The 19,495-nt window shown below is 47.5% G+C and overlaps 1 protein-coding gene and 1 non-coding gene across 2 annotated transcripts in view; one reads left to right on the forward strand and one right to left on the reverse strand.

Moving 5' to 3' along the window:
* Positions 1-244: 244 nt before the first annotated feature.
* On the reverse strand, positions 245-350 carry LOC132375472 (U6 spliceosomal RNA). Its single transcript, XR_009506022.1, has one exon. It is a non-coding gene; the product is annotated as a U6 spliceosomal RNA (small nuclear RNA).
* Positions 351-3,158: 2,808 nt separating this feature from the next.
* Positions 3,159-19,495, forward strand: part of LOC132374641 (chloride intracellular channel protein 5) — a 113,444-nt gene continuing 97,107 nt past the window's right edge. The window contains exon 1 of the mRNA XM_059938575.1: positions 3,159-3,591. Coding sequence (XP_059794558.1) covers positions 3,529-3,591 — 63 coding nt within the window. The 5' untranslated portion in view covers positions 3,159-3,528. The remainder of the gene's footprint in view (positions 3,592-19,495) is intronic.

The raw sequence follows: 19,495 nt of genomic DNA on the forward strand, positions 1-19,495 counted from the left end.
ATTGGGTTTTTTAAACTACATCTCTTTGTGTAACTTTTATAGCTGTTGTTTAGGAGTGGTTACCATATACATACCTAACTTTTCTCAATCTGCTTAGAGTTCATAGTTCACCACTTCAAGTAAAGTATAGAAACATTACAGCTATATAAATTCCTTTGCCTTCACCCTTTATGTCATACCATTAAATCGAATATATTGAAAGCCCAATCACATATGTTATAATTTCTGACTTCAACGATCATACAAAAATATGGGTGTTGCACAGATGCGCATGTCATCCTTTCATTGGGGCCATTCTAATCTTTGCTGTATTGTTCTAATTTTAGTATATGTGCTGCTAAAGTGAGCATTGAATATGTTTTTGAAGTGCTTTCCTACTAAGGATTTATCCAAAACTTGCAACAAGTTTGTGAAACTATGATTATTAGAAGTACAGTCTATATGATCAGGGAAGTGTTTCTCTGAAGAAAGCTAGAATTGCTTAACCAATTATGCTTTGACATGAAAGGGTACAAAATAAGGTCTTTTTTGTCATGAACTAAAGCAGACTGTGGAATTAAAAACTAGAAATATTTTGTAACCAAAGAAGAAATTTTTTTTTGCAAAATGAAAGTTTATAAGATCAAAACTATCAGTTATCTGCAGGGATGTCCAAATGGGAGGTATTATCTAGAAATTAAAAGGGAACTGTTCCTTTTTTCAGTAAGTGGTAGATCTTTGGAGAAGATGAAATAGAAGCTAACTCTGCTAGGTTTGGGATTAGGGAAAGTAGAGGTCATACCACACATTGTTTAGCTCATAGCCAAGAAAATAATCACATGTGTAAAGCATCTTTCATTCAAAAAAAAAAAACCCTCAAAGGCACTTTAGCATATAATTTTGTTTACCTCTTTCACATTGCTATTGTGAATATTGTCCACTGTCCAGAGCAGGAAAGTGATGAATCTGTGTGGCATGCAGTGAACGTAGCAGTCTCCCTCTGTAACCTTGTCCTTCCCAGAGTATGCAGTCATTGGCTTGGAATGTACAGCTATGAAGGTGACTGCTTCTCTAAAGGCTTTGGTGATGTAAGCCCACAAGGAGGAGGAGAGCAATTAAGCCTCACCTTGATGAAGCTATAGTGTACCATGAGGGCTGCAAGTTAGGCTTGGTGACTGTTTTCTTCAGTGAGTAGGAGACATTTGCACTTGAAGTTTATGGGGAAACAGCCTGCCATAAAGGGTGGTCAGGATACCTTGCCATCTTCTCTGCCTATCAGATGTCTGACTATTCAGGAAGGTTCAGCTGTAGTGCCTTCTCCTCTATGAGGTCTTTCTTTCTGGCCACTCCAACTGTGGTGAATAATCTCTCTACATGCTGACTTATGTAGCCCCTCCATGTGCCATGTGTGGCAGCCTTAGTCTTCCTCTCATGGGACTATTCTCCTGAAATAGATTTTAGTCTACATTAAGACCAGGGCAGTGCCTTTGTTTCCCCAAAGTGCCTTACCCAGTGTGCCTGAAGTTTGAGAGAGGCAGTTAGTAGAGTAGTTAAAAGCATGGGCTTTGTCTGTCTGAGTTCAAATCCTGATTCCACCATTTCCTAGCTGAATGACTACGGGCAAGTTACTTAAATAACTCTGTGCCTCACTTTCCCCACTTGTAAAATTGGGATAATAACACTATCTGTAAAAATTAAATAAGTTAAGACAAGTAGAGTGCTTAGCATTTTTTTGCCTGGTACCTAATAAGTATTACTTATTTTTATTAAGTGATTAATTTTTTTCTTAGAAAGCTGTGGAACAAATATATATTTGTAAGTAAGGCAAGAAAGACCACAGACAGGAGCAGCTAAAGAGAAGGCAAAGAACACAAATAGAAGTTGACCAGATTCCAGATGCAAAAGACTTAGCACCTGTTTTTAAAAGAAATGGAGGGTAGGAATGTAAATTGGTACAGCCACTTGGGAAAACTGTCTGGCAATGTTTATTCAAGAACATTCTAATACTCTAGAACCAAGCAATTCCATTCCTGAGTATATAGCCAACAGAAAAGTGTCCATGTGTCGTGAAAGGATTTTGATAGAATGTTCATAGCAGCCCCATGGTAGTCATTAACTGGAAACTATGCAAATGTCCATCAACAGAAGAATGGATAAATAAATTGAGGCAATAAAAATGGGTGGTTTCCAACTACACACGGCAGAATGGATGAATCTCACCAACGTACTGGTAAGCAAAGGAAGCCAGACACGGAGGAGTATATACTATGTTTATTGTAAGATTCCAGGCAAAACTACCCTGTGCTGTTACAAGTCTCACCCCAGGTGGGTGAGAGCCGTGGAGAGGGAGGAGAGCTAGAGAGGAGAGATCAGGATGAGCTTCTGGGCGGGTAGCTAACATTTTACCTCTTCATCTGGTGCTGGTTTCATGGATGGGTTCAGATTGTGAAAACTTATTTAACTGTCCGCTTACAAGATGTGCATTTTTTCCCCCATACGTGTATTATACTTCACTAAAGAAACAAACAAACAAAAAACCAAACAAAAAAAAGAGAGAGAGAGAAAAGAAGTAAAATAAGAATAGAAAAGAAAGAAAAAAGAAGAGAATGCAACAGACAAAATGAAAGAAAGAGGAAGAAAACCAGCCCATGAAGGTTAAAGGACAGGATCTTGGCTCTGGCTGCACCCGACTGGGCTAGCTCACCTCTCTCTCTACCTTACGCACCACCCCCTGCCCATCCCTGCCTCCCCCTCCCCCCAGCCCTACTCTGTTGATCCAGCAGGAGGATGGCCAATGCATGGTTTTCAGGGTCCTTCCGTTCTCTTCCCCGCTACCCACAGCTCTCCCCACTCTGAGCATCCCTAAGGCAAGAAGGGGCTTTCCTCGTGGGTAACGCTGCTAGGAAAGTAACTTGGAGGACGTGATGCTTCGTTAATGAACGTAAAGCTTAAAGCCATCTTTCCTTTCTCTTCTCTTCTCTTCTCTCATCCTCTCCACCCCCCACTCCCATCCCCCTTTACCTTTCCCAAGGCATCCTCCTACCCCAGTGGCGCTGCCGCCCGGCCGGTCTGCGCGCGCCCCGCAGGGCCTGGGTTGCGGGGCGGGGGCCGCGCTCGCGGGGAGCCCCTCCCTCCCGCCCGCCGGGGCTGACCCCGCCCCGCGGCGCCGGCTATTTTGGGCGCGGGCGGCGACCGCGGGATCGCTGCCGGGCGCGGATCCGGTGACACCTCTCAGCGCGAGGCACTTGTTGCTCTCAGGACCTGCCGCCCATCCCTGAGCCCACCTTTCTCCCTCGCCGCCCCCCTGTCCCCTCCTGGCTTCCCTCCTTTCCGTGTGATCGTCCGGGGCACCGATCTCTCAGGCACCGCTGTCACCGGCTGGAGAAATAGATTAAAGGAGATAAACTAGATAAATAGATTAAAGGAGATAAACTTCTTCCGCAGGGGGCCCAGCCGGGCAGCAGCAGCGGCAGGAGCAGGAGCGCTGGCCCGGGCGCCGCAGAGGTGGCGCCTCCCCGGCCCGGGACGCTGGCCCCGGGCGCCGACGGCATGACGGACGCGGCGACGGCTAACGGGGACGACAGGGACCCCGAGATCGAACTCTTCGTGAAGGTAGGTCGGCGTCCCGGCGCCGCAGCACCTGCCGCGCCTCCAGCCAGGCTCGAGGCTCACGTGCCCGGGGCGCCGAGCGCTCTGGGACGCCGGACCTTCCCCAGGGAGCGCAGCCCAGCCCTGACGGTCCCTTGGGTGGCCTTTCTGTTGCTTCGGGGCTCCCGGGAGGGATGGAGTCAGGTGCAGTCTGGCAGGTGGCTGTCTTCTCGGAGAGTCTGCCAGGCAGTTTGTCAAACCCGCCGCAGGACCAGCCGTCACCCTGCCTCGGCGCGATTTTGGCCTGTCCTGAGGGGCATCTCCAGGTGCAGGGAGATGGCAGGAACCTGGCTGGACCCCTGAAACTTTCTTCTAAAATTGGGGGGTGAGGGGAAGGAAGAGGGAGAAAAGAAAGCATTACTAATAATATGACCTTTGGCAAAGCAAAAATAACATTTCTTAAAATCCCCCTTTTCTCTTTTACTCAGAGCTATTAAAAGAAAAGCAAAAGGAAACAAAGACGTTTTCTTGCTCTGTGACCTGCAAAGCAGAAACCAAACACTCCACTCGCCCACATTACTGTAATTGTCATAATTATGCTTCTGCGGGGTTGTAGCAGGAAAGGCTAAGGGTAACCTGGGGCAGACTGGGAGGAAGGGGCACAGGGGAAAAAATTAAATTAAGTTGCCTCGCTCCATGGACAGAAACGGGCTAACATCCAAACCTGCTGCACTTCCTTTGCAACCTGGAGGGGGAAGGATGGAGGCCGAGGCAGCGTCTCCCGGTCCTTGAGCGTAATAAGAAAGAAACATTTGATAGGTCTTCGTGCAGCAGAAGCGGGGAAACCTGAGGCGCAGGGAAGTTGCCTCCGGGACGGTGCAGAGTCGCCAGGACTTGGGGGAGGGGGCGTCGGCAGGCTGCCTGAGCGCTGAGACCTTTCACAAAAGGGAAAAACCCTCAGAATGAAATTTCCTTAGACATATACAGGTAACTGAGAAGGGAAGAGAACTTGGTGCCTGTCAGGGGCCTCCTGGCTGAATTTAAAAGGCATATATATTCCCCAGGGATGGGGAATATACACTTCTTTTAAATTTGTTTTGGCCAAAGGATCCTTATCTAATACAAACTAATTAAGCAAATAGATTTTCACAGAAAGTATAAGCTCTGTATGACCTTTTGGTCTTCGGTACCTTTTGACACCTAAAAAATAATAAACCAGTTGTGACTTACCTTACACTTGGAAATTGCTCTGTCTCAGTTGGCCCAGCCTACCACGAAGCTTTGTTAAATTTTTTCCGCTGGATTTTTTCATTTTGGAGGGTTATTTTTCAAAATTATCCATAGATATTACATTTGTTTTTTAGTGAGACTTACTTTCCTCAACCTGTTTCTCTCCCCCCAAATGAGGCTTCTGTCTCCCTCATTTGGTTTCTGGCACCCCTCTGGGAGGATTTCCAGGCTCTCTGGCAGACCAGGTAATGAAAGAGGTCATGTCCTCCCAGGCTGGGCAGTGTTGGACCCAGGGCCCGGCAGGTCTGCCCTGACCCCCAGCGTCCAAGCCTGCGGTCTAGGGAGTGAATACGGAGAGCTTTTACAGAGCAAGGAGTCTTGCTGTTCTTCTTGAGGAAAGCTATTCTAGGACTTTCTCAGATTCCTTGGGAGCAGGTAGTTTCACGGTGTCAAGTTCCTGAAAGATATTTGAAACACAAATTGACTCTTTTAGAGCCAAAGGAGCCCTTTGCCCCACTCCTAGGTGAGAAGACCATTCTACCTGCACCTTCTGAATTTCATGTTGGCAGCTTGGAGGGTTTCTCCATTTGTGTAGAAAGCTCACTTCGCAGCCCCCGGTGCCCACAAGAATTCTAAAGTACCTGTGTTGTCATTTGTTTTTTTTTTCCCTAAAGGAAAGGAACCCATGAGAGCCAGGCAGGCCTTCTTGGTCAGTGCAGAAACCAGATTGATGAGGGAACAAAAAAATCAGATAGGAAAGCTCTTTTGATTCCCCCACCCCCCTTTTGAGCTTCTGGTTAGTAGTTACCATTTACAGGGACAAGTAAAGGCTGAAAAAAATTGTGAAAATAAAGACACTGCCCAGGCTTTGAACGGTTTCGTGTTAGAGAAGCAATGTCCTGATTTATAGAATCAGGCATTTCCATGGTTTGCGGTGTCTCTTAGCTGTATGATTCCCATCAGAAGAAAGTCCTTCTTGTTGAAGGGGTCAGGTATCCGAGGTCATTTCTGCAGGCCCAGCAGGTTGGTTTCTAGGAAGCCTCCCAGGCAGGTCTTGCCTCACCCAGTAAGAGTTGTGATGTGGTCATCTTCAACACTTCCATGAAGGGACTCCCCCCCAAACCTGGCCTGTCCCCTGGGTGTGTCATTCAAAACCTCCATAATCCAGAGAGTTTCAAGGACATACGATTCTGTGCCACATCAATTGATAATCTTTATCTGTTACTACTGCCGCTGCTAATAATAATACTAAATGGCAGCGTTTTAGGACTTAGGAAGCGCATTCAAATACCTTATGTCATCAGATTCCCAGCATCCTTGTTTGTGAGCCTTGGTTCACTCAGGAAAAGTGATGTAAACAAATAAATGTGGCTCCCAGGTACTTCTTGAGACGTGATGCTGTCAGAGCACTTGGCAAGCAGCCGTTTACTCTCCCTATAACAACCTCAGGAACTAAGGATGATGATTTGTCCCGTTTTATGGTTGAATAACTCAGGTGCTCAGGGAGCTAATGAGAAATGCCCAGAAGTAGATGGCAGTAAATAGCATTCAGATCCAGTCCTCAACTAGCAGTTTAGACTCTAAATTTCTTACTCTTTTCCAAACACCCATATGTCAGGTCTTGCACCTTCTTTTGCCAAGTCAGGCTTTCAAGTGTTTCCAAGACGACACTTCCTGGCAACTTACTAGTCCATTCTAATGTGGTCATAAAACGCTGTCAAAGCTCCTGCCCATCCCTGCTCTGTACTCCAAGTCTCTCCCGTCCAGGGAACATTCTAATGGGGGTGTTTAAGAGATCACAGAGGTTTGAGGAGGTCAGCTCTGATTCTCATTTGCCAACTAATGTGGATGGGGAAAAGGAGACAGAGACCTGGGTTCAAATCTTGTCTCTGCCTCTCATTTGTCGAGTGACTCTGAACAAGTTCAGAGTGTATGAACAAGTGTATGAGTCTCAATACACCCCTCTTAAAACAAGAGGGTGGTTACAAATAAGGTGCCCGTATCTTGAATTGTCCAAACCAAGACACTTCTGAGAGAGAAAGGTGCTTCCAATGGTTAGGCTGGGACAACAGGTGTCACCGATGTTGTGCAGGACGTGTGGCCACCCTGGTTATGAAAATACCTCCCCCACAGACTGGCTGTGAGGATGCCACAGGAACAAATAGAGGAAAGCATTTTGTAAATTGGAAATTGCCATGAACACATGGACTTCGATAAGGATATGAGTTCCATGGCAGATAGAACCTTTCTTCATCTGCAGGTCCCTGATTTGCCTTAGAGAACAATGGCCTGGCTGATTCCTCACTCGCAGGGCTATTTTGAGAATAAATGAGATCATACACAGCTGGGACTTTGATCACAAAGGGAGGACAACAGGTTAGAGTTGATAGTGGCAGTGAGTGTGGTTTATTGAAAGAAGAAAGAGCACGGAAATAAAAGCAAAACAGAAAGTGATTTGGGAAGACAAACACAGGATGTGCTGCATAGTTAGATCTCCATCTGTATCGACTCCCTCACCCCCAGTCCCACCCCTAGACCCCGGAGGTAGAAAGCCACCAAAGTGAAGTGATGATGGTGCACCAGTTGGCAACAAATGTCTCTTGGGGCCAAGGGTGTGAGTTTCAACAGAAACCAGTGGTTCTCAACTTTGGCTACATATTCAAATCATCTGGGGGAGATTTTAAAACTCCTGATGCCAGGCTGCTCCCAGGTCAATTACAGCAGAGTTTCTGTGGGTGGGACCCAGAAGTGGTATTTTTACCCACACCCGCAGGTGACTCCCGCGTGCAGCTCTGGTGGAGAGCCACTGCGTCCTCATCAGAGGCAGGTCCCGAGGCAGTCAGCTTTGCCACAGCCGAACTAGGCGGCCTTGTTAGTGCAGATGAATGTCTAGAACTTCTAACAGCCTCTGGGCATCGTGGTCATCCCAATCAGGAGCGTTGTTGATAGAGAGCTTGCAGCCAACCGGTGTTCCGTGAACAGATGCTGACGGACTCTAAAGCCCTATCTGCAGGGCTCCAGAACAATCCGTGCATGGGGTCGGTCTAGTAAATAATCATCAATTCAGCCTGGGGGAAACAGAACGGAGTCCTGCTGATTGTCTGATGGAAATGACTAGTCTTTTCATTTACTGAGTGGTCTGAAAGGCTCTGACAGTGGTGCAGAGCACAAGTCAAGACATGGTGACCCGTGGTGTGGTCATCTGACTTCCAGAACAGACAGGATCAAATGTTGTGTTGCCTCTCAGACCCCAGCTGCCCACTGGCTGCCTGGTCACCTGCCCAAGCATGGGTTTATCAGGTTTTGAAGTTCCTTTTATCACATTATGCCACTGTTTTTCTTTCCCACTACCTCTTGGTTTTGACCTTTGGTCAATAATCCAATACACCAATTCATCTGCCCTGCTGTGTCAGCGAATGCATCCTTACCTGGTAACACATCCATGGGAGTGCTAATGTCAAAGGGCGACTCATACACATCCCAGGTTCCCTGGCAGGCGGTGGGAGTGAGGACTGAGGGTCTCAAGATGCTAAAGCCTACAGCCAGTGGTGTCAGGTCCTGCCTCCGTGCCGACTTGGGCTGTTTCTCTGGGTGTTTGGTGGCTCTCTCCACCCAGGGCAAAGAGCCCATCAATTTAGATGGTCAGGTCAAAAGCTTTCCATTCTTGGTTCCTTTTGAGATTCCAGATGCTGGGCCCACATGAGTGGTGACAGGAGGTGTAGTAGAAAAGTGCAGTTTTTGGTGTCAGACTGAGGATCATCTGCTGTGTGAGCTAGGACAGGCTGCTTGACCTCTCTGGGTCACGGTTTTCTTACCACTACTGATAATGGCAATACCTATTTCCTGCGGTGAGTGTGAGCATTGAACAAGCTGTGTATGAATCTGGGGTCTAAGTAAAGCCTCCTCTGCAGGCCCAGTATAGCCCAAAAAGTGAGAAGCCAAGCCTTTGCATGTTCCTTCCTTGATGTGTCCCAGAAGTCAGACACTCAATCCTATGTTCTGCTGCCTCATTGCTGGAGCTGGGACAAAGGCCGCTGGGAGCCCGAGCACAGGACAGCTGTCTCTGGATCTGATCGCCTCCCACAGGGCTGCTGCTTCAGGAGCTGGAGTCCCCCACAGGCCACTGTCTGAAGTAATGTAACCACAGGGAGAGTGTAGATCTCTGACCAATGGGTGGATTCTTCCAACTCAAGAGATGTTGATTCCTCCTGTAGTTGCTCCCACATAGCTCGAGGGGCTGGACCAGGATGCATCAAACCACTGGGGGTGCTGCACTGGCCCCTCCCCTTTCAGCTCCATGGGGATGATACTTCCGGGGTTTTATCCCCTTCTTGTCACTGGATTCCAGGTTGGGCCTCCCCGGCTCATCCATAGGTGCTACAACTTTGACCCTTCAATAAGGAGAAGGCTCTGGAGTCCAGGTCCTTTAGTTCCAAGAGGACCCCTGGGATCTCTATGCAGATTTTCTCACTTGCTTGCAAACTTCAAGCTCTGCCTAGCCATGGTTACTCTCCTAGAAAACACACACACACATTTACGTGTATTATCTATCTGGACTATAGGAAAAACATAAGAGACTCTCAATATCTGGTACCTTTAAAAACTGTTACCCAGGAGACATTCTCAGTTGTCTTTTTCATCGAAGCTGGAAGACCAGAAATAGTGAAGATGCGAAGTGTTTAAAGCATGGGCTTCCTGAAGGTGTGAGTCTCCACCCCGGGGGCATCTTAGATCTGACGCTGCTTGTGAGGGGTCAGCTCCAACTACCAAGGAAGTGTCTCTGCCAGCTCCCTGAGTGAGACTCTACTTTGCACACTCATATATTTATTCAGGGAGTATCTTAGTTCTGAGATGTGAAGTGCTTTAAGGATAAATAAGATAGATAATCTGCCGTCAGAAGTAAAATGAATTCTTTCTGGTAAAAAGAAATGGAGTTTTTAACCCTAAAACAAAGTCCCCTCTAGCTCTGTTAGCTCGGGAAGGTTCTTTGAGTTATGTTTATTACAGCGCTCACGGTGAACAATGGCTAGGCCACTGGCCTACAACCTTTGGGGCATGAAAAAGTCACTGCAAAGCTTTTTCATATGGACCTGCCCAGCCCTGTCCCCAGAGATTCACATTCAGGAGGTGGGGGTGACTCCCAGGCATCTACCCCTGGGTGATCCTGGGATTCGTCAAAGGTTGAGAACCACTGGCCTAGATCATGGGTAAGTAGGGTTGAACCTTCCCAGTGGAGGATCCAAAGGGCAAGAGAAAGTCGACTCCCCACTGGAAGCGTGCATTTCTTGGGATGGAGGAGGCTGAGACAAATATGCTCATTAGCCTGAATCACCCCAGATCGGCCCTAAATAAACCAGAAAAGGGAGGAAAGGAATGCTTTTGACCTTTCTTTTAAACTTGCTTTTCTTCCTTTGTAATTTTTTTATGATATAGGAGTGACAAGTAATTTAAAAAGCTGGGCATGAAGGAAGTATTAGTGAGATAAGAAATGCGAGGAGTTAAGAGATTAAAGACAATCCATCCATCAATTAACCAATTAACAAACATGTTTATGGAGCCGCCTACTCTGTGCCAGCCTCAGTGAAAGCTGAAATCAGGGAGGGGAGATCAAAGAAGATGGGGTCTCAGCAGCCCATGAACTTGCAGCTGAGGAGTAAAAATGCCAACATCATGCCCCGTGAGTGGTAGGAAACGAGATGAGGGGAGCCGATGAAGGGACCCACGTGGCTCAAATGAGGCCTCCAGGTCTAGTCTGCGGGGAGGTGGGGCCTGAGTCGTGCTCTGAAGAGCGATGAGAGTCACTGAGTGACTAGGTGTGGGAAAGCACGTCAGGTCCAGAAACAGTGTGGAGGTGAGGATGCGCGGGGCCCAGTGGGTATACAAGGTTGGCTGAAGGGAGCGGTATGTGGAGGGCCACAGTTGGAAATAAGATAGAAACGCAGCAGTGGGAAGGGGTTTTGAATGGCAGGGAAGTGGGTTTTGCCCCCTGGTAAGTAATGGGGAGTTACCAGAGGGTTCTACCCAGGGTAGGAGCTTGATTTGGTCCCTGCTTCGTTAGAATGGTTCCTATGCTATTTTGCACGATGTGGTGGGAAGATTAATGAATTCAAAGTAAGAAAACCTGGATTCCAGGTCTGGCTCTGCTGCGTATTGGTTGTGTGGCTTTCTTTAAGGCCAAGCTTCCTCTTCTGTAAGATGGGCTCAACAATCATAAAATCATAGAATTTCTGATTGGGAAAAACCTCTTAGAAGTCATGTGGTCTGACTCCCTCTTGTCGGATAAATTCACAGTCTAACATTTCCGGTTACCTGCTTTATGGGTTTAAGGAAGAGAAGCGAGATGACGCGTGTACTGCCACTGTTTCTGCCTTCGCTCTTATGACTGTGCTCGCGGTGCTTATGAAGAAGGAGAGCCTTGCAGCAGAGGCCGGGGGGGAGGCTCCTCCAGGGTTTGCTGTGGGGAGGCCACCGTGAGCTCAAGCTGGGGCCGAGAGGAAGAGCCTGCTGGGCAAGAGTGACACGGGTGCAGAACGAGCACAGGCCTTGGAAGAAGCCTATGCGAACACAGGAGGGGGGCCCCAGTTTAGGTTCATGGTCAGTTCACCTCTGGAGAGACTGGTCTCCAGGTCTGGGATGCTGATGCTGTTGATGGGCTTGGCCACTATCGTCCAAGCTGCTGTAAGTGGATTGAGTGCAGATGAACGAATTGAGCTTCAGCTTTACGGTTCCTTTTTAACCTGGAAACCCTACGGATCTAGGATAGAAATAGAGCCGCGAGGAAGGGAGTTGTTGTTGGTAATGAGACTAATCTTCTGGTTTTAGAACTGTTCTGTTTGAGGTGATGGCAGGCTAGTTGAGGGCAGATGGCCATTGGAGTCCTGGAAAACCAGAGCTAACAATGAGATAAAGGTCAGGCTAGGGGTGTGGATTTGAACTCGTGTTTCCTTCCTACCACCCTTGAAGGCATGGGTTCCCTGGACGAGGGAGCTTGGAGAAGGGCTAAAGAGGTAAGGACTGTGCTTTAGGAAATGTCCATTTGAGAGGGAGGAATGAGGCCCAGGAGGATTTAACAAAGGTGATGAAGAAGCAGAGCGGTAGGAAATAAACATGATGTCCCAGACAAAGGAAACCGTATGGACGATGGCTTGTAGAGGCAAGAAGTGTCAGGAAGTGTCTAGAAGAACTAAGCATTCTACTGTTCTTTGGCAAAGCGTGTGAAGGGATGTGGGGAAGGCAGACAGATATATAAGTTTGGGTTGGATCATGAGGCAAACTGAGCGATTTGGGCTTTTATTTAAAATGCAGAAGATCGCATGTGTTACCTCGTGCTTGTGGGGCAATTATATTTCAAAAGCGAGGAAAGTACTTAATAATCTGAAGGTGGCGTGCCTGGCCCCTTTGTATCTAAGGAGAGGTATTCTGAAGTGGAGTTCATCACACTGTGTCTTGGGTGACCCCCAGGCTGTGGTGTGTAGAAGTTTGGTGCTGGTTACCCTATACCCTATACCAGCCTCTACGGAGCTCAAGGTGATGTTTTCCACTTCAGTTTATCATTATTCTAGGGTAAGTGCGGAAGACTCAAGTATCAGACTGGAGATAACACAGAAGGTGAAGGAGGGGAGGGTGTGTAGTGAATGGACGCCAACTGCGAACCCATTACCTAGAACGCAGAGGAAGTGGAAACCACGTCCCAGTTACTATTGCTTAAAAACTCAGTTTGGGAGGTTGGCATGACAGCAGATAAAGACTTCTTGACTCAGCCCAAGGCTCTTCTCCCCTCACTGCCCACCTGTGCTTCCCAAAGCTGACAGGGAGCAGAGACCCAGGAAACACAGCAGGTGGGTGGTTGCAGCGGGGCCGGGTGGGGGGGGGGCAATCTCACCTGCCTTTTTTTCATTTTCACATTTGGATTCTTTGGTGTTTTGTAGTCATATCATAAAATCTAGCATCCACTCTGTCTTTGTTTTTTTGCCTTGGAAACCAAAGGAGCCATATGTCTGTGGTCCTTTATCACAAATGCCTCAGATTTTTCCTGTGGAGATAAAGGGTTCTGAGCAGGGCTGGACCACAGGACTTTCGGGAGATAAGGATGCCATGTAGGGAAGGTTACGTGACCTCTCCTCCTTGGAGTACTTTAGGAGTACGTAGAAGGTGTTATCTGTCTGGTGGGATTATTATAAGGGTCAAATAAAATCAGAAACATGAACTCCTTTCGTAAACTAGAGTTTTCATTGTTTAAGTGTAGGGCATTGTATTGGTCAGTATGCACCCATCACCTTGTTCCCACAAGAGCTCAGTGGAGGGTTTGGTGAACGATCTTCCTTCCTCTGGCTCCTTCTGCCCTGTGGTCCTGCCACTCCCTAAGGCTGCCAACTCCTTTGCTGGACTCTGCATTCGACCAGCACAGGGGGAAGGATGGAGCATCATGGGGAAGACGTGGAGGATCCCATGAAGACCGTGCATGGTCCCTGCCTGGAAGTGGCCAAATCACTTCCAGCCTCTTTCCATAGTCCAGAACTCAAGTGTCACTGAGCTGTGTTTTCAGGAAAAGCGGAAGCAGGCTTGACAAACAACAAACCAGTCTCTACCGTAGAAATGATTTATTTCCTTGTTTCCTACCACTATGTCATCTCATCACTCCCTAAGACGGCATCCTGCCGACAGCCTCTCTCTTCTCCTGTCTGCCATGTTTAATACCATGAGCTTAATCTTCCTGGAATACTCTCTTGGTCATAGCCACTCCTCTACCTGCTAGATCAAGTTCCCCTGCTTCTACCTGACATTGAGGGCACTCTAACCAGGCCTGCATTCCCCTTCCCAGCCTGATTTCCTATACTCCCTTAAAACGGTTCCTTATGTGTCCGTACGGTTTCGGAAGCATTTTCGAGTCTCATCTGATTTTATCCTCACACAGTCCCTTGGAGGAAGGAAGAGGTTTAATCCTCATGGCAGACAAGATGACTTTCTGGGGCCTGTACTCTGGTTTCTTCTGCACAAGCTGAGGGAGAAACCTGGAGATCCTGACCCCAGACCTCAGTGATCTCAACCAGAACAGGGTGTCCCAGCCTCTCATGATCACACGATCTACCTGGGTCGCTTTACAAATTCCGGCACACACTTATGAATCAGAGTCTTGTGGGGAGGAGGTCCCGGGCATCTGTAATTTACTAGTGCCCCAGGGATTCCGATGCACAGTCCATTATGGGAACACTGCCCATGACTTAACAAGGGCCCATGTGGATACCCTGAACCCAGAGAAGTGAGTCTAACGGTGGGAATGTGAAGGACCGTGACACGCACTGGAGAGAAATCTGAAGGGCAGTGGGTCTTCCAGCTGCTTTCAGGTCACCTCAGTGTACCTTATATTCCAATCATCTTAAATATTGACCCTTGACTTTAGAACCTGCTCCATGGCCTTTGGAGTTAAAAAACAGTCATGGGCTTTTGTTTCTTGCACAGCTGTTCTGCCTATCCCCGGAATATAATGCGCTTGAAGTGGAAAATGTCGGGAATTGATGGGTGGGGGGGATATCAGGGGAAATAAGGTGAGATAAACAGAGGAGAGCTGACTTGACTTATGAAGTAGAAAAATCAACCCTCATTCCCCAGTCCTCTTTGGTCCCATGAGTGTCTCTGCACTTTCAGAAGTCAGAGAATACGTTTGGAAACTGAATAACAATAGCCATGGCTCTGTGCTGTTCTGAATGCCTTGCTTATTTAGCTCCTTGAATTCCCTGGGTGGGTCCTATTATTACTCCCCAGTTACAGATGAGGAAAGTGAAGCTCAGAGAGACCGAGTCCACTGTCCAAGGCCACAGAGCTAGGACACGGTAGAACTAGGCTTTGACCCCCATCCCCAGGCAATGGGATCTGTGCTCTCTGCTGCCTCATTGCACCCAGACCCTCCCAGCTGCGTGAAGAGAAAGTGCTCGTGCTGAGTCAAGAGACATTTTTTTAAATGGCCGGCTAGAGTGGGGGGCCCAAGGCTTCGCCTTTCCTTAGTTCTCCATAGGTGACAACAAATAGTCCAAGGCCAAGTCAGATCTCTACACTTAGGCAAACCAGGCGATGACCAGACATGGAAGGTAGAGCCGCCTAGAGACCCACCTGTTCTCAAGTCTTCTTCCTATTTCTCTACCACTGTCAATCAATTCCCACCCTTTGATGTCAATCAGTTCCCACCCTTTGATCAACCTCTTTGCTTTAAGGCCTGTCCCCCAGAGGTCCTTTTTAAAATGTGAGTGTTACCCAGGATGGGCTATACCTGGACACTGTAGCCCCTGCTGCCACATTCGTTGGCTGGGATTGCTTTATCAGGTCAGGATGCAGGAGGAAGAGGATCAGAAGGAGGGGCAGAGAGAGACGAGGAGAACAGCTTGTGTACTGGGCTTGCTGCCTTTCAGGCCAGGAGTAGAGGTCATGCTTGCTGTGCGATCTGGGGGTAGCTACCCAAGGCGGACCCCGTCCCCTTGCCAAGAGATGGCCATTGGCCAAAGTGCCTCAGGATTCTAGGGTAAGCTTTGAAACTCATCTTTGCAAGGATGGAACCCTTGGCTTGAAGGAAACCTGTGTTTATTCCAGTTACTCTGCCCCTACTCCATTACTAAGAACTAGACTCATTTAAAGAGGTACGGTAGAGTCCTACAATAAAAATAATTACAGACAATTTGCCAGGGCCCTCTAAAGATGAAAAATAATACATCAAAATAAATTTAACAGTGTTACTTCTGGAATTCAGTGGATTCCATTGAGTCCTCACGGGATTCCAGCAGCTTCTGAAGGGCCTGATGGTGCTTTTGTTAAGAGGACGTTGAGGCCCAGAGAGGGGAGGCTATTATATTGCCACACAGCAGACTGAAGTCAGCAGGGAGAATAGAGCTATTGGCTGTGGTTCACTCTATGGGGGCCCAGCCTCACAGATGCTAGGCCCTTTCTGAATCATTCTGAGACACATGACATAGTCAAAGGTAGCAACACGGTGGGAGGCTTTTATGATAAATTCAATTTTTTGAGCATCTCCTATGCACTAGACATTGTGCTCGCCACTCCATTTAATTCCGTATCCCTGAGGCAGACATGCCACGGGGTGGGTACCTTGTGACTGATTTACAGATGGGAAATCTAGGGCTTAGAAAAGTTAGAGCTTAACTTGGGGTCCCATGGAAAGTAGTAGAGTTAGGATTCAAACCTAGGTCTGACTGACTACAAAACCACGTCTTGTAACGTATGTTAGTAATGAAAAATAACAAAATTAAAGTCAAACGTGCTTGCAATGCACTCTTCCATGTGGCAGCTGTTGCATGAGGTCGACCAGATGCCCAGCCCCTGGTCTGGAAGGGAATAAGGTACACAAGGCAGATACAGTCGGGCCCGGGCAGACTTTGCAGTCTGGGGTGGAGGGGTGGGCAGGGCAGCCACTGGATATGCAGGAGGACTGGGACCCAAGGGCACATGCAAGGCTATGGGAGCTGGAAGCAAGGGGACCTGGTGTTAGGAAGGCACTGAGCTGAGCTTTGTGGCATAGGCAGATCAGGGTTTGGGGTCCAGTTCAGGGGCAGGGTGTGAGGGGATACTCCCAGCTAAGCTGAGGCAAAGAAGGGGGATGAGGCCGTCCACCTCTCCCAGCAGCAGACCTGCTGCCAGGGCAGGTTCTGGAGGAGCAGGTGGTGAAGGGCCTCCCGTTCTCCACCCCATCAGGATCCCGGGCGCCGCTCTTGGCCAGGAGAGCAAGGGCACCGCTGGAGAAAGCCCACGGCCTCTCCCTCTGGCCCCGCTCCCACTTTAGGTCATCGTAAAGGGCAATTGAGGCCTATCTAAGCCTGATGCTCTTCAGAAAACATTTTTCGACTTGTGTGCCAAGAACTACATTATCAAGGGTGAGGCACCTTTCATTCCAGAGTGGAGATAAAGGGTCCTCGGAGGGAAGGTCTGGCGGGTTAACACTTTGGGGTGAAGGAGTACCTCCCGATGTGTGATCAGACATCAGCCAAGGAGGGCAAAGGAGCGGTTATCAGATGCCCCTCGATGACGAAGGACTTGTAATGTGGGGGGAGGATGGTCTACAAGGATCTGGGAAAAGAGGCCAGGGATGGAAGACAACTGTCACTCGTGCCATGGTTCTGCCCCCTGGGCTCATGCTGATTTCCTTTTGTTGGGTTCAAGCAAGGAGGACGGTATCCAACTGACATGGTTACTTTGAAGTCACAGATCAGATGGAGTCTTTCCTCATGGCTGGCTGTCTCCTACAAGGGAGCATGTGCACCATCATTTTATTATTGCTTTATACACACACACACACACACACACATACATACATACATTATCATATTTATATTATACATAATATATAATATACATATAAACTTTTTATGTATACACTCTTCTCCTAAGGTTTGAGGTCCAAGACTGAAATGCCTATATTCATATGGTGTTTGGTATATACCATATGCTCAACTAATGATATTGCTATATGGATCCATATGTATCTTTGCATTTATTCCTTATTTAATGAATATTTACTGAGGAACATAGCAATACAATGGAATTCAGGAAAGTTGCTCTTTGCTACTGCTTCCTGCCACTCTAGGATTTTGGACTGGTCATTTGAGTTTCTTCATCTCTAAAATAAGAGGATTGGATGAAATGATGTCTGAGGTCCCTTTCAGCCCACAAGTTGATTCTTGGATGGATTCTACTGTGTACTGAGCACTGTGGGAGTCCTGGTGGGAGATTCCAAAAGGACCCTCTCAAGCAGTTTACTGTCTACTTGGTGAGGGGTCTTCATGCTCCCATAACCTAGATTGAGGTCAGCAAACTTTTTCTCTAAAGGGTCACACAGTAAATATTTTCGGCCTTGAAGTCCACACGGTCTCTGTCACAGCTACCAAACTCTGTTGCCGTAGCAAGAAAGCAGCCATAGACAATACATAGATAATGGACATGCTTGTGTTCTAATAAACTTTATTTACAAAAACAGGTGGTGGGCTGACCCCTGACCCAGGGGCCCAGCTGACAAGGAAATGAACTGACCGTGGTGTGTTACCCAGAGCAAAGGTCTTGGCCTTTGCTGTCATGTGCTGAGGTTGGAGGGGCTGCCTTCTGTGGAGGTGCCTATACTCACATGTCACTGTCCTTGCCACTAAGCACTGAGATCTGGCCACCCCCGAGTGGAGCTGTAAGATGAAGCATTCTGAATTTCTTAGAGAATCTTCCTGGGTGAATCCAAAGTAGTAATATTCCTATTCTGCATGGGATGAAATATTCACGGAAACTGAGGCTCTAGACTTTGTTACCAGACCCAGGAAAAGGTTTCTGTGGCTGTGGACTCGAGTCCTTGTGTGGGAGAGCAGTGTGTGAACAGAACTCATTCCCCCCCACCCCCGCCGCCAGCATGATTTTTCTCTCATGCCCTGCACTTGGGGTGTTGTTCTGTCAAATGATCCCCTTGACGTTTTCTGCTTGGCCTGCCTTCCACCAAGCCCCTTGCTGCTGACACATGCGGCTTCTCTGGGCAGTGCCCTGACATCTGTGTGCTGGGGCACGGCCACCTGGCAATGGGGAGTCGCTGCGGGGTCTGTCCAGGAACGTCACTGGGTAAAAATACAATAATGACTGCATTTCCCAACCAGTTTTGCACCCACATGAGATAGGTAAGCGGTTCAAACAGGCAAGCCAATCTGTGAGGCCTCATACATCTGCTGCAAGAGGTAGATTTTCTGAGAAATGAGAATGTTGTCTTATAAGGCAAACATTCCTAACAGTAAACACTTGGAGTGGTTTATGTCCTTGACTCCCCTGGGCCCTTGACCAAGACACTTGGCCTCTCTGGGGAATTTTTCAACTATGAAATAGGTGGAACTACATTCCTGGGCCTGTTAGATCCTGGCCTCAATTCAAATTATATAAATTCATGGAATCCACTTATGATCTCTGGCTACTGTTGACTTATTTTGATTAACTTTTGCATTGGCCAGTTTCATTATGTGTGTTTGTGTGTGTGTCTGTGTATGTCTCTGTGTGTGTCTGTATGTGTCTGAATGTGTGTCTGCATGTGTCTGTGTGTGTGTCTGCATGTGTGTGTCTGCGTGTGTGTGTCTGTGCATCTGTGTGTGTCTGTGTGTATGTCCGTGTATGCCTTTTTTCCTCAAATTCAAGGTCTTTTGTTTTCAGCAGTCTCAGATACAATGATCTGGCAGGAAATTGGTTCTTTCGAATGCCAACAAAGTAATAATAAAGGGTACTTTTGCTCACTATTCATATGTTTATATTTTGGAGAGTATTTTCAACTGATTTCAATATTGACCTGTATAGGGGACATTTGTCCTACTTTGTTGCAACTCAGCACCATTTGAACATTCTTCTTCTGGGCCGTGCTTCTTCAAGGCAGAAGCCAGAAATTGACTTTCTAGCCCATTTCCTTTTCTGCTTAAATTAGCTACAGTGAATCCTGTGGTTTACTACCTTATCAGTATTTCCTTAGAAAAAATTGTGCAACAGAATCTTCTTTTAAATCTTACTGATCCTACGATATTAATTATAATACCTAGTTTGAGTGCTTAGACTGTCCTATTAGGATATTTAACACCAAATATTTCTTTTATAACTTCAGTAAATTCTTTGGGGTGATTTTATTGGAGACTGACAGAAACGTAGATCCAGGAGCCTATGTAGTTCTTGCTATGAACGTGGAGCATCTGAC

This window comes from Balaenoptera ricei, chromosome 11 (assembly GCF_028023285.1).
Source record: "Balaenoptera ricei isolate mBalRic1 chromosome 11, mBalRic1.hap2, whole genome shotgun sequence".
Lineage (NCBI taxonomy): Eukaryota > Metazoa > Chordata > Mammalia > Artiodactyla > Balaenopteridae > Balaenoptera > Balaenoptera ricei.